Source organism: Physeter macrocephalus, chromosome 11, assembly GCF_002837175.3.
Source record: "Physeter macrocephalus isolate SW-GA chromosome 11, ASM283717v5, whole genome shotgun sequence".
NCBI classification, from domain to species: Eukaryota; Metazoa; Chordata; class Mammalia; order Artiodactyla; family Physeteridae; genus Physeter; species Physeter macrocephalus.
Window position 1 is genome coordinate 4,297,820 of NC_041224.1, and position 15,847 is coordinate 4,313,666.

At 40.2% G+C, this 15,847-nt stretch overlaps 1 protein-coding gene across 1 annotated transcript in view; it reads right to left on the reverse strand.

The window, feature by feature from the left end:
• SNAP91 (synaptosome associated protein 91) overlaps positions 1 to 15,847 on the reverse strand; it is a 148,147-nt gene that overhangs the window by 24,945 nt on the left and 107,355 nt on the right. Inside the window, exons 15-22 of the mRNA XM_055087690.1 lie at positions 14,988 to 15,002; positions 14,672 to 14,839; positions 8,618 to 8,725; positions 7,707 to 7,970; positions 7,390 to 7,467; positions 7,158 to 7,229; positions 6,650 to 6,733; positions 5,291 to 5,374 (exon numbers count right to left, since the gene is read on the reverse strand). Of these exons, the coding sequence (XP_054943665.1) occupies positions 5,291 to 5,374; positions 6,650 to 6,733; positions 7,158 to 7,229; positions 7,390 to 7,467; positions 7,707 to 7,970; positions 8,618 to 8,725; positions 14,672 to 14,839; positions 14,988 to 15,002 (873 nt within the window). The remainder of the gene's footprint in view (positions 1 to 5,290; positions 5,375 to 6,649; positions 6,734 to 7,157; positions 7,230 to 7,389; positions 7,468 to 7,706; positions 7,971 to 8,617; positions 8,726 to 14,671; positions 14,840 to 14,987; positions 15,003 to 15,847) is intronic.

Sequence of the window (15,847 nt, forward strand, 5' to 3'; positions counted from 1 at the left end):
ATAGAGGTAAGTAATAAGAGAACCCTAACCATGACTCTTTCTTTCTCTATGGTTCTGAATTATATTAAGAAAGGTGCTTTGTGGAATTGAAAATAAAGTAATAATCACTAGGCTTCCGGATGTCCTGCAGACATATTTGAACTGTCCTACAACTGAATCACCAGCTACAGACACACTGCCTTTTATCACAGATGATTAGTCTTATGAATGTATCTTTCCACAGGGGAACGGTCTACACACTTAATGAAGTTCTACTAACGCAGACATATCAAAACTGACAGTCTTTGCCTACATATCACTTGGGTCTATCGGTAGATAACCACACTCCCACACATACTCCCCTACTCTCACACCTGCTCTATTATGTTAAAGACACTGTCATTTCCATTATTCTCAGTGGTAAAGTCAGTTATTAAATTCCATTTACTAAGATCAATCTGAGATAGTCAATATTTCTAGGAATAATACCCTGAGAACCTTTTGTCTGACAATTTTCTGTTTTTGACTCCCAGAGAGGATGAAAGAATTGGTCCTCTAGAGACCTTCCTATTTAGTGGAAATGGTTAGTTATTATTTCCACACCGATTATATTTTAAATCAGTTCAAGGACTTCTGTGGCTCTGCTAAAAAAAAAAAGCCAGCTGTGTCACGTGGTTAACAGAGAATGCAAAACTATGACGGACCTCACAGGGCAGGCCCCTTTTCTTCCCAACTTTGGAATTAAAGATAGGAAGAGGCACAGTCCTATGCTAGTACAGATTATGGTACAGTTGCCCCAGAATGGTCTGTTATGGAAGAACATGGTTTTCCTGTTTGATGTCAACCTAAGAAGTCAGGCATATCCTTCAACATACCTAACCTCCCTTAAAAATCCATTTTACACTGTCATCCAGGAATCTGTCTCTAGCTTTCAAACATCTGTATTTTCAGCTGGTACCTCATGAGAGGAATTTGACAACTTTACTCTTCACTGTGTGAAATAATATTTCCTTCCATTTGTTATAAACTTAACTCTCAAGGGTCCAGCCAGACTCCGTCTGAGATATGGGTAACACCTGTATCCCACCAGTAATCTCGATGACTTGGAGACACTTATTCTGTTAGTCTGTTCTCCTTGGCCACAGCAGTTGCCTTTTCTAGAATTTTCTCTAGTGTCACCACACTGGGTGCACCAAACAGAACTTGAAATTTTTACTCAAGGAGTAGAAGGTGACTAAGATGATATTTTATCCGTAGTTCAGTTGTGGAATTGGTATTATTTGACAGTTCTAGAAGTAAATTAAATGAAGAAGAATAACAAGTTTTTCTGGGAGATAAGCCCATTTTTAAGAGATTATCCACTTAGCCTTTATTTTCTAGTTTTAAATTACAAACCAAGTTTTGATAAAGCTTTCTCCCCAATTTTGAGACGATTCTTAATTTTTGGTTTAAAATCTCTAAAAATAATGTTTAAAATTTACACTACATCTACACTACATCTTTATTGCATTTCCCTTGTTATTTACATGCATATTTATTCCCTCAAAAAAATCTAACCTCAGTCAAGCATAAGGTGAGATCTCCTCCCAGTCCAGCAACGGACATTACATCCTGGACAGTCTAAACCTCCCATTACTGTGTCTGTGTATTATTTTTCTTTTTTACTCTTTCACAATCGTCTTATTACTGAAAGCCAATAATACAAGATTCTAGAGACTCACATAATACAACCTTCTCTCTCTCTCTCTTTTTTTAAAATTCAAATTCCTACTTTGAACCTGATGGCAGTTGTGGACTTCTTTGTTATCCACAATTAGGCTCATTGATCTTTTAAAATAATGTTCCTCTTTATTTCAATAGCCTGTGGACTTAGCTGATCTATCTCCACAGAAACACACACACAGGTATAACCCAAGTGCTAAGCTTCACTGCAAATCACTGTAACACAGGGCCCTGAATATTTGTCCTATCACTGATATTCATCAAATAAAGATGTCTAGGCAATGTGAAAACTCAGAATAGCCACTGTCAGCTAGATTACCTATATAAATATAACTGTGATTTTATATTGTATATATTTGCAGGGTTTGTGTTTATTCATTTTTTCACTAGGAAAGTTGCTTCTGGTTCATAAGATAGAATTATATTAATGGTCCATGATATTCTTCACTGAAAACATGGCTTCTTGCTATTTTGTTACTTGAGCAAGCGTGAAAAATGTTTTTCTATAAGCAAAACAGAAGTATGAAAAACCGGCCCGAATATTTTAAGACCTGGAGAAATTAGAAGTAATTTAAAATTTCCTATATCAGGATATTAGGTGAAAATTTCTTACATCAGGATATTGGCCCATGCCAAGTAAATCAGACACAGAAATGTACAAACTCAATTTCAAGAAATATCTGGAAAGCAAACTAGACATTAAAACCCATTTATACCTATTTATATTAAAAAGTTAATTAATTTAAATAGGAAAAAAATAGAGAAAAACATGTACACAAAAATACCTTTTCCCTCACTGAAATAATCACACAAGAAGATGTGGTGGAAAAGGGGGGAAGGGCACAGTCAACAACACCTATGTAGGGCATCCCCGGTGGCGCAGTGGTTGAGAATCCACCTGCCGATGCAGGGGACGCGGGTTCGATCCCTGGTCCGGGAGGATCCCACGTGCCGCGGAGAAGCTGGGCCCGTGCGCCACAACTGGTGAGCCTGTGCTCTGGAGCCCGTGAGCCACAACTGCTGAGCCCACGTGCCACAACTGCTGAAGCCCACGTGCCTGGAACCCATGCTCCACAATGAGAGGCCCCCGCAATGAGAGGCCCGTGCACCGCAACGAAGAGTGGCCCCCGCTCGCCACAACTAGGGAAAGCCCGTGCGCAGCAACGAAGACACAACACAGCCATAAATAAATAAATAAAATAAATTTTTAAAAAAACCCCAAAACCAACACCTATGTACATGACACTGTCACTTTCAGCACTGATTTCTCCTCTTTTCTACCCCATTTTACTAAGATTTCTGGATGGACGCACAGTTGAGTAATCGAAGCTTGCTTCTAGTGAAGGGACCTGACTTGCATTTCTGTGCACCCCCCGTGGGACCCATCCACGTACCAAGCTGAGCCGTGGAGGCTCAGCTACCTGCTCTTAGGCTCAGCAGTAGGTGACAGAGCCCTTCCTGCTCGTTGCAGGTGTATTTGAGATCCATCTCATCTCCCAGGACCGAATCTCTCAGCTCTGTCACTGACGTCTGACTTGGCACTGGAAGGGAACAGTGGCTTTCCCCACTGGCCTCTCTGCTCCTGTTTCTAGTGTACCTGGCTCTTTTGGAAACACAGTATCTCAGGTTCTAGCCCTGGAAGCACAGAGAGCCCAAACAAACTGGGGACACTGGAGAAGACGACATGGCTTTGCAGCGCTGGATGTGGTCAGCGGTGGCTGATCAGTCTGCCAGGCTTCTGTCTGGCAGGCGTCAAACCCCTTGCTGGGGGCTGTGGCAGGATGGGGGCTACCCAGAGAGAAAGACAGACTGCTTAGAATTTTGCAAAAAGCCAGAACATTTGATTTCATGTGCTACCTGAAGCTTAATTATAACTTCAGAGCAAAAGGTTTATAATTAGCAACTTCATGTAAAAATTGACAAGGTCATTTCCCCCAAATATGCTATTTCTGTGGCCCGTTAAAATCCTTTTGCTGAACCTTGAAAACATGGATTAAGTTTACTGGTTTAGTAAGAGCTTCAAAGTTACTGTGACCGATTTGAAGCTGTTATGAAGACTCCCTAGGTCAGGAGAAAAGCCAGGCAAGGTAGCATTTTTTTCCCCAAGTAACCAGCTGTGGTCTGTGTTAAGTGCACTGCCTCTTATATTTGTAGCTTCCAAAGTCCACAGTGACATCACAGTGGAACCCTAGCTCTTCACCCTTCAGGAAGATATCGGTTGGCAGTTACTGGTTTGAAGTGGATTCAGAAAACAAGAGCGTCATGTTTAACCAGGGTAGTTTGGAGAGAATGGGAAAGATGCAAAAGAAATGCTATTGCCCCTGGGAAAGACCGTTAAACAACCTGTCTGAATGACTGATAGAAGGAAAGGGTAACAGCTGGGCTGTGATGATACCTCCAGACTCTGGACCTTGCGTCAAACTTCCTACAACTTGGAACGCTGATGAGGGTCCTTTAACGAGGTCACTAGTCATCACTAATCCAAGAAGGAATGTTCCTTGGTCTGCCATTCCTGGTGTCAGGATTGTTCATTACACTAGAAAGACGAGAACTAGTCTCTCACCCTATCCAGGGCTACCTGGGTAGCAGGGGATTGAAGCTGAGAGACTACAGACATTGGTGACTTCCTTGTGCTGATGTGAGCCACACTCTCAGCCCCTTGCCAACCTTGTGACAAAATGCATCCCTTGTGATGACAGGGGAGGGACATCAAAGCTGCACCCGAGTGTCTGTGGCCTCGGCGACGCCACTGCCGTACCTCCTGCTATGTACCCTTCTAAGTCGAGTCAGAGCAAGGAAAACCAGCAGCGTCTGCTGAGACGCTGTTGACTGAGAACTTGAACCTGAAACTTACTACTGTGGTCTGACAACTGGCAAATGCTTTGCTTGTAACAATAATAATGTCTAGGTCTAGCTATCATTAAGCACACTTTAATTCAGTCCCAAGGAAAACTATTAGTTGGCTTTTACTATCTTTGAGTCGTTGAAATGTTTCCTGTTACTCTATCTATCCCATCCTGGCAGTGAGCAATAACCCCAGGCACCTGGTGCCAATCTACTTCACGCTATGGCCCTGTTGAACTGGGATCACTCCAGGGGTTTTCAGATAGGAGAATGATCAGTTATTTTACAGTGACATATAGGTAGCAGCAGCTTCAACCCAATGGTGGAACTCTGTAACAGTTTCTCATATTACAGAACCAACTGGCAAATATCACGGTACTTTTCCCCACAGATTCCTTAAAAAAAAAAAAAGGTGGGCATGGGCAATACAAGATAAAAATTGCTACGTAAGCACATTACCTCCTTAAGCAACAAAAAAGGAATGTGCTAACTGAAAGTAATGCATATTAAGAGCACCCAAGGAGCCACAGGGGTGGCTTGTGTACAGCTGTGATTTTAAGACCAATTTCACCAAACGCTGGGAAATAATCAACCTTCTATTACACAATGTCTTGCTTTTCAATTTCGTGTCTCAAAGGGGAAAGAACACATGCACCTTGAAATTTATATAATATCTGTTACTTATAAAAATATACGCAAACTTAACTTTAACAACACACCATTTTATGTTAATGTAATTAATTACCAGCTAGTAGGTCTGCCGATGCTGACGAGCTAGAAGCAGCCTGAGACGCAGGTTGGGGTTCAGAAGCACTACTTCCAAATGCATCTACCCATTATCCATTATGCAGCAAAAAAGTAAAAGAGTGTAAACAGTAAGTACAGTAAGGAAGGGAAGTGATTTCCCGAGAAATGCACAGACATGACACTCTGTGAGGTAAGCTTGTCTCCTGCGGATGTGTTAAATGACTTAGTGGACTGAATGACGCTCTGACCAGTTTATACTCTCAAAAGATGAGTTCTAAGCTATTTAAGAATTAACATCTCTTTGTAAGAGTAGGAGAATTCTTTTTCTTTTTTTTTTTACAATAAAACTTTGGGACTAAATTCTCTAAATTCTAATTCCTATCCAAACAGGATCAAAGTTTTTAAAATTTTTGCCCGAAGGTAAAATGAAAGAATCTTCCCACTTAGAACTCTATTAAATAAAATTTAACAAACTTAATTCAAACAGCAGCAGCCCTACTTGTACCTATATATTAAACTTCAGTGTTTATTTGCACAAGTTTTGAGCCCCTGAATGTCACAGACTGTGACATTTTTGTACGCCACGATGTGTCAATGTACTATAGGTACTCAGTGTGGGTATAATTTGCTAAGGATGGTATTTTACCCCATAGCATACACATTTATAGACATTCATGAAGAAATCACTTCAAACATGGACTTTTCCCTATAAATTTACTGCTAATAGAAGACTTCAAATGTATCATCCAAATGAGTAGTTCAAGAGTTAATTCAGTATATCTGCCTGTCTTCTGATAACACACAGGAAAAGGAAAATGCATTTAAATCAGTGAAACATCTTCCAGTTCTCTGGGAGGATTTAGAAACATTAAACGCAACATAAATAAACCCTATAGAATAATGTATGACATCTAGAGCTTATTCTTTCAGTTCTGACTGGCTTATGTCTTTTCAATTCTGAATTGTCTATGTTTATATTGCTTTTAAGAGCTTAGAAGTATTGATTTAGCCAACAGATCAGGATCACTAAGGAAGAGCAGTAAAAGGAAATTCCAATCAGCTGATTCTACATTAGGACGAACAAAAAGTTAAAAACACAAAGACTTCAAATGAAAAGACTTCAAATGAAAAATGATCTGGTTTTTTTAGGACATGCACTAAAAAATATGATGAACAGACATGTAGCATGTAGATGATGACAAATGGAAAAGATCTTAACGTAAGTTTACATTTAAAAGATGGAAATAACTTCACATAGTTGAAATAAAAAAGACGAAGTATCATGAAATAGAAGATCTAAAAGCTATTCTGAGGGAAAAAAAGATTCTGTGAGTGTTCAAGGAGGAGAGATACGCACCCCCAAAAAGGTCTATCACACCTGAAGAATCCATCTTTGCTGGCGAGGCAGTGGTTGCAGGAGATGGTGCTACAAATGTATCCACTGTAGCAAAGCACAGAACAGGACAAAGTGCATGTCACCCAAAGGAAAATGAAACCATGAGCCTCGACAAATGGCTTCTTGAGATTTCATGTTGAATAGCCCGAAGACTGTAGACAATCTTAACAGCTAAGGAAAAGCCAACAGATTTAAAAATACATACTTTCCAGAAGAAAATAAAACTTCTGACTCCTGAGGTCAGAGGTTTTAGTGTGAAAAAGAGGTTTTCTCTTTTCAATCAGCAGTAGATTTGAAATATTTACCCTCACCAGTTGGGGATGGACACAAAATGAGACTTTTTTTTATTGTAAAGTGAGTTTTGAGTGTAAAAGAACTCAAGACGAACCCGCGGGTTTTCGCATCTGCCTCTCCACATATGACGCCCACAAGACATCTCGGAAGGCTTCACCTTGGCAAAAGCACTCACCGGATAGGAGGTCAGCAGTGAGAGAGCTCTCAGGCACGGGAGAGGCCCCTTGTGGTGGAGAGGAGAAAGCATCTTCCAAAAGTGAAACAAACCAAAACCAAGCAGAGGTAAGTAGAGAGCTGAAATCAAAGTCACAAGTCTAACAAGTGCATCATCACAGGTGAGGACAAAGGGCTTAGTCATGAAAACATCTAGGCGAAGTAGTGTACAGAAAGGGGGGAGTTGGCTTTACCTGTCCCAAACAGGTCTATGCTAGGAGCAGCATCTGGCTTAGGCGCGGGGGCGACTTCGGGAGCAGACTCAAATAAATCTAAGACCAAGAACACACATGCCTTTACTCAACTGGACAAACCCGCCTGAAACAGCAACGCTTTCCAGGTGTGCATGAGCACTCTGGAGGGTTCTGAAACGGGCTGCAAATGGTTGCTGGAGAACCATTTAATGACACAGTCACCATGCAGACAGAGGTGCGGATGCAGTACATCACGAGGACCAGAATTCAATCCACCAGGTGGAAAGAGTTCACCGACAATGACACAAAAAAATTACCACCAAAGATATCTAGAGCAGGAGGAGCGGTGGTGGCGGCGGCGGAGGTGGTGGCGGTGGTGGTGGCGGCAGCCGTGGTGGCAGCGGTAGTGGCAGCGGCGGCAGCTGCGACGGCGGGAGCAGGAGAAGGAGTGCTGGCGGGAACCGGAGGGGCTGTGCTAGCTGTAGGGGTAACTACAGGAACACTGGTCTCAGGTGGCTTCATTGCAAAGAGGTCCAGCTCGGGTGCAGCCTCTGCACTACCTTCCGACGGGGCAAAGGGGTCTTGGGGAAAGGAAAGTGGAGACACATACAGCATCAGTAAGGAAACAGACAACAGAGAGGCGTCAAAACTATAGGTACGAGACACCTGGCACAGATATGCACATGCGAGCTAGGCATTAGGCGGCCTGCTTTGAGCTACTACCCTCCTAGCAGGGGTCAGTCATTAGGATGATTTTCTAAAGAGAAAAGAAAATGCAGTAGGTACCACGAAGTTCAGAAATGGAAACACTTCAGAGTATTGTCAGATTAGCCTACAGTCTAGGATCAGAGATGGTTATTCAAATCCTTACTTTAATCTGGTCAATTTGGTAGCTTGGAAAATTCATGAAAACATGCCTACATATTGGAACTCAGTGTTACAAAAGAGTACAATACAGCATTAGAGGGAAACAAACAAACAGAAAAACATTAAGAGAGCATACTTGCACTGACAAAAATTGTCAATCTTGAGAAATTGTCAATTTTGATAAGGATGCCCTTCGTTTTCTTAATGTTTTTAAGTACCCGCATTCTTTATCCCGTTACGATGAGTTGATACTTTATACTCAGAAGAAAGCAAAACTAGAAACACGTAGGGCCAAGTCTAGCTACGGGAGTTTCACATCAGGACAGAACGACAACAGACGGGCTCAGGACTGGAAACCCACCGTTTCCTGAACACGCATCAAGCGCCGCGGCTACAGGGGTCGGGGGTGCTGGCGCAGTGGCCCCTTCGGATGCTGCAGGGGCCTCCCCGGGAGAAGCTGCAAAGGCATCTTGGGTGCAGGTTTTAAAACAACAGAAATGAAAGGGATAAAAAGAGAAGAAAAATGTAGTAAAAGAACCAAGTTAAATTGCAAAGAAGGCTCCCTTATACAACATGAATTGCTTGAAATGCATTTTTACGGCCCATGCGCTGTTGGCGGTCACAAGACAATGACTCTTGACACCCCTTCATGTTGGTTACATGCAAGTGGTACAGTGTTGATCCTGCTGAGGCCTGTGAGGATCCAAAAGGTAACAAGATTCTCATTGTATAAGGGCTCTGAGAAGCATGTTTTATGTATCATTAGAAAGCAATGGATGTGAAAAATAAAACACAAAAATAACTTTCTTATGCAATTTAAGACATTGATCTTTCATGTCCAGGTAATATTTATATACTATGTTACTATGATGTCTCTGACTAGTGGTTTCTAGCAAACACGGATATCTTCTTTAAGCCCAATAAAATTAAATATATGATGATGATGTAAACAATTTTAGTTTACATGTTCTTTTATAGTCTACTACAGACAAAATTACACTGTTAACATGAAAGGTATACTAAATGCTCATAAAAGTTAAATCTTCACTATCCCTGAAAAACATTTTCAGACACAACCAAAGATCTGTTTTAAAGAACTAAAGAAAAAAAATTAGGAGATGACACCATAATGCCTTTATTTTGACTTAAATTTATAGTTGTCTTCAAATACTGCTTTGCTCCAGTTGTGCGGACAATGATCCATTTTCAACAGATGAAAAATGTAGTTTCATGTTTTAAGACTACAAGTGTATATCTATAGTAGATTATAATAATATACAGTAGATCCATTAACATGCAGGCAGCCTCCATTTATAAATGTCCAATTTATCAATGGCTGATGTGTACAAATGATTCCCAATGTGTTTCTGTCAGCACACCATGTTAATTAGGGTAAAAAAAAAAAATCCTAGAGCTTTCAAAGAAACCCTTTAGTTCCAAAGTACAGAAGGAATGAAGCCATCATAAATATGCCTTGCCTAGAAGAAATTTCTGGAAGGTAGGGACCAACAAGAACCTGCCACTGACCTGCTAGATTTCCCATCCTAAAATACCACCTTCTGCAATATCTACCAGTGTTCCCTAGAACACTGTTCCTCTAGCCATTAAAAAGAATTCGTCAAACATGCTTGGGAAATGCTACACGGTATACCCACTTTCTCAGAGATTTATGTGGTATATTGGGCTGTAGGAAGTCCTGCAGTCGAGACACTTGTTTCTCAGGTTCACCCAGCGTGCTCCAAACTGACGTGAGTATGAGACACATTATGGTAATGTCCTGAAGCCCGGCCTTAACAAACATTAGAGACTCGCTTGAGTTAAAAGGTCCTTTACAAAAACACAAATATCCCTAGAAGGGCCAGTGGGACAATCATATGTTACAGCTCGATTAGACTGCTTCCCACAGCTACACTGAGGGAATACATATATGTTCTGAGTAGAGGTCAGTCAGGGGAGAGGCTGAATAATAATAATGGAGTAGGAAAAACACATCTGGGGATAGGACAGACATACCTCCTCAGATGCCATGTTAAGGATACTATCACACAGGACTTAGAGCAACTTGAAAGCACTAACAGCTGGGGCAGGAGACCACAAGAAAAGTCTAAGAGGAGGTTGGGAGGGCTGAAAATATTTTGTCACGGGTCAGGTCTGTTTTCTTTCTTTTCATTCTTAGAAACTTTGGAACTGAGGGTAATGCCATTGGAAGTAATAGAAACAGTAATAGCAGTCAGTATTTATGTGCCAGTCGCTGTGTACATATTTTATTTGCGTTATTAAATTTAATTCCTACAACTTTCTTGTGATATAGGTTTTATCATCTCCACTTTGTAGATAAGAGAACAGAAACTTGTAAAGTCTGAGGATGTGACCAAGGTCCAGCAAGTGGCAAAGTCAGGATTTGGCTGTAGACCCCTCGACTGTTATGAACTGTGCCACATTCTACTATACTGTTCCCTCCTTGCAGGATGGAATAAGCACCAGTTATATCAGTGCTAGAGTTCAAACAAATATTCACAGGCTGGCCTCCTTAATTATCATCTCTGTGTACGTAGGTGAAACCCATATTTGTAGCTATATGTTTAGGAGAGGTGTGGTGTCCCTCCGTCCCCGGGTCAGCAAGACATCTCCTTTTAATGCGTCTCTGAAACTAAACACTGTAAACTTAACTCACCAACTGTCAACACTTCTCTTAAACAAAGGAGCCCCCGCTGCTCCAGCCCCCAGCTGCTAAGCCTTCCCAGCCCATGTGACGGAGATGTGAACAAGTGAGACTGGACGATCCCAGCCCCACAGCCACTGTCTGACTGTAGCCACGAAAGGGTCCCTGAGAGACAACCGTCCAGCTGAGCCCACTAGACCCCCCGGGACTGTCAGAGACAATAATACAATTTTGATTTTGTTTAAAAAAAAAACAGCAAAACTTCTTAGCTACCCAGCTTTCTTTCATCATCGATGGCAGCACTATCCTTCCAGCACTGAAAGCTAAAGCAATCTCCAATCTAGTTCTCTTTCCCTTGTTACCCATTTGCAGTTCAAGGTCTACATTCTGCCAATTACCAACCAGTGCTACTTCCAGGAAATGCATGTTCCTGCTTTTCTACTGTTACGGACTCAGTCCAGCCTTACCCAGCAGACCAGTCTCCGACACTGCTGCAGACTAGCCTTCTCTTCCTTCTGGCAATCTAGGAAGAATTTTCTCCCTCATTTTTTATCATGTGACTGGCTACCTTTGTAAAAATGTCTTACTGCTATTGTCTTCTCCAGCCTGAACTCCTCTCCCTGTTTTCTCCAGGCACACACACCAGCTTTAAATCACATACTCGGCACAAAGGTTTCAATCATTCTCAGCGTCTTGAGCCCAAGGGTCACCATTCCAGTTCATTTTCTTCCCCAAAGGTCCCAGATTATAAGACTCTTACATGAAATCTAGTTGTAAGTGCTTATATTTAAGTATTGGTTTTAAGGAACATTGATTAACTTGGTTTGTTAACCAATTTGTTCAAGTGAAGTCAGGTTTGGGAGGCAAGTTCTTTGGTTTTCCAGCCGCTTGGTTCTGTGCTCACAGCCTACCATCATGGAGGCTTGCTCACCAATGAACACAGTTGACTGAAAGGGTACCCTGGTGAACATGTAGAGGAATTAGCATCAATTTAGCATTGCACGGCTTAGAAAAAACCTGTATTGATACAAACTAACGTGCTGTTGTTAGTAGAGTTTTCATCAGTGAAAAACAGAATGCTTTTAAGGATTTTGTGTTTTATCTTCATCAATATCTGTAAGTTTTACTAAATTTTTAAAGCATATCACTGTCTTGAAGTCCTGTTCTGCCTGACCACAGAAGGCAGAAGGCAGATTTCATTTCTTAAAAGTTCCCTTTAAAAAAATAAGCATTTAGTAAATATAATGTTTCTAAAAATTTTTTTTTAATGACTTAACATTGAAACGACTAAAACATTATGTGGGTATCAATCTGAGTATTTTAAAATAACAGACACTCTGTATTTTTCAAATTTATAATTAAAATACAAGACTAAAATACATAGAAAAATTTAACATTTCAGTATTTCATATTCCTGAAATTAAATAATTAGCCATTATTCAGAAATTAAAATTCATTAAGCGTATTTCTAAAGAAATCTACTTAATACTGCTACATATGCTACATAAAACCTCAAAGGGGCATATTTTAAAGTCATATAAATGAAACAACTGGTGCTCTTATTATTCAAAAGTTCTACCACTCGCCCATTTTAGAGATACAAAATTTTTTAAAAATGGCCACACAACACGACCAAAGAGATTTTAGTTTAAGTTTTAATTTAAAATCTTACCTCTAAATGATTCCTTATAAATCCATAAAGAACACGAAAGAAATCAGGGAGTATCACTGAAAACTACAAGACAGACAGTGACACACATAGATTTCTGAACATAAAAGATAGAGCTTTCACAGCTATCAGAGGCCGGGAGACAGTTTACAGAACTATAAAGATTAGTAAAAATAACTGTGATGAGATTTGCAGATGTACTCATCTTTATTTATCCTCCAGCCAGATGACTAGAAAGGGTACTGGTGAAATTAAAGGAGGGCCTCCATTCTTTGGCATTAAATTATATGATTTTCTACAGTACTGACCTTTTAAATTTGTACTTCAGGGTAGAAAGACTGACATCACGAAAGTATTTTCAAACATACAGATTCTTCTGCTTGATGACTGTTGTCAAAGCAGTAATAAATGATCAACACAAACAGCATAATGGCACAAAGAATATTTCCAAGAAATATCTTAGGCAGGACCATGAGAGAAGCAAGATGGAGTTGACTGATTCCTTACAGGCAATTAAGCTCCTTAAAATGGACTGAAAAACAAAAATCTAAATAGCTAAAGGAATAGAAATGCTTACGTACAAAACTGTTATCCAACCTGTCCATATTCTCCTTGAATTTTTCTCTTAACATAAGCCTATGAGAAACCGTCCATACTCAAGACCAATAATGGAGGTAGGAAGGATGGGGTGAAGAAGTTGGTTTTATAAATTTAAGCTAATACTTTAATTTCTGGTCTCAAAACTTACAGAAGCATAACTGAAAAACTAACTTTCTCTAGTGGATGACTCCTCATAATAAATTATTCAAGAGTATGCAAATCCCTTCTCCTACTTTAAAAAACAAACAAAAAAAATGCATTTCTCCTATAATAGATTTGGAAGAGCAACAGAATGGCAGCGCAGCAAGGCAGGAGCGAATTCCTCGCATGAAACAGAGGCAGTGATGCTGTGTTCCGCTGAGTACCCCTTGTCTTAGACAATGTTGGCAAGCCTCAGAGACCGGGGCATGGCATGTAGCACAGTGGTATGTGACAGTGTGTAAGTGTATGTTCCCAGGGGAATATGTTAACGCCACCAGAGCCTGCCAAATCTCTCCTGCCCCCACCCCTTAGCATTTGCTTCCTCCAATTTCTTTACCATATCCTCAAAATGCCCTGGGAAAGATGTTATACTGTAACGAAGAGACACAAAACTATGATGACTAGAACACTGTTCAATGTACACATGTGAAATGAGCACTTCTCCAGGTTTGGACGTTAGCACCACTCCAAATGGGAAGATGTAAATAAACCGGTTTCAGATGGTTCATCAGGTCCAGGCATATTATTTTGACAGAGTGTAGGATATTTGACTCAAGCTTACAGCTGTAAATCAACTCTGTGTCAGAATTTACATTTGCATGGAAAAAATATTTTCAGACAATCATTTCGAAGTCTGATATAAACCTGTTTTCAATCAGCGTTGCAAGCGCCGACTCCAGTGATCTCTCAAAGTTCTGAAGCCAAAGATGATCCAAGTTTTTGCTTGGACAGAACAAGCTTAAAAAGTTGCAAAAATGGACATATCCCTAAACTCTCTTCAGAGACCTCTAGATCTGAACTCCACTTAGGTGATTTTTTTTGTCCTAAATCTTAAAAAATAACTTAGGCCAGGATTTCTCCTCCCATATTCCCCAAACATTTTTTTCTCTCAGCTAGTTCAAATCTAAAAAAATTCCAAAAAGCCAATTCTAAAGATGATAGAAAGATCTGGTACCACTCTTATAGATACTGCAGGGCTGGAGCACATAAGGGACAAGAGTTCTAATAGCAACTTAAATCTTAACTTCGCAAAAAGTAGAAAATTGAATAGGTCCAAAGCATTTGAAACCTTTGCTCTATAATCACTAAAATTAAATGAATATGAAGTTGACAAATTGAGCAAAGATAAATATATATGAATAAACACTCTGCCATGCATGTTCTATCATGTTCTATCTATCTGCCATGTTCTCTAATGTAAAAGGTTTTAAATGCTTTAACGCTAATGGTAACGTTAGCAATCCTGGAAGGAAAATGAACGAAAAGTGATGTAGCTGACTAACCTCCAAAGAGATCCACTTCAGCAGTGACAGCAGTGACAGCTGTAGTAGTTGAGGCAGAGGCTGAAGTAGCTGCAATTTCAGCAGTTGTAGCAGGAGGAGTAGGTTCTGGTGCGAACGGATCTGAAATCTGTGCTTCGGAGGGAACAGAGGAAAGTGCAGCCAGAGAATCTATGTCGCACCAGAGACAGAGAACAAATGGAAGAGAAGAAAAGGAAAGGACAAAAGATATACCAGGCTCCAAATGATCAAAGTGAGGACAGTTATTAAGATATGGAAGTCTCTCGAAACAGAAGTTTATAAATAAAGTTTTACTCACCCTCTCCCAAGAGGTCTATCGATGTCCATGGGTCAGCATATGAAGAAATAAGAGATAAAGCTGAAACTTTCAACCACACCAATGTCCAAGCAGGGTGAGGCACTAACTGAAGAAATTTTAGCTTTATGTACCTTTCTGGACCATTTGAAATTTAAAAAAATAAATGTATTACCTATTATTATCATGGAACTTTTGAGCTGGAATGGACCTTAGAGATCCTCTAGATCAACTTTCCAACTTCATAGATGGGAAAACTGAGAGCGAGGGAGGTCAAGAGACTTACCTTAAGTTAGGTCTAAACAACTTTGACAAACTCAATTGATTTCATATCAGATTTACCATTTCATCTGCTTTGGTTGATTTCATTATACTGTAATTGTCAATTCTGAAGACACCATAGTTAATTGAATTTTATTGATCCTCTTTATTTGATGTGTCATACCAGAGCACGAATAGAGGCTTTATAATGGCTATAGTTTGACTGTGGAACATACTAAGCTGAATGCAAGTTTAGGGGTTAAAAAAAAGAAACTCTAACCTAAACTATTTTCTTCTTCGTAAGTTTCACATTACCAGGTGTTTTTCAGTTCAATATATAATCTCTATATGTATAAACATTATGTGACAACATACGAAAATTATTTTTAAGAAGAATGTGAGAGATTATACAACATCAAAACTTTTCAGCCCTTCTGAGGTCAGCATTCCATTGGGAGGTTCAGACTTAGTGACCAACAGTGGGATTACAGTTGGCATTCTATTTATTTATTATTATTTTTTTTTGCGGTATGCGGGCCTCTCACTGTTGTGGCCTCTCCCGTTGCAGAGCACAGGCTCCGGACGCGCGGGCCCAGCGGCCA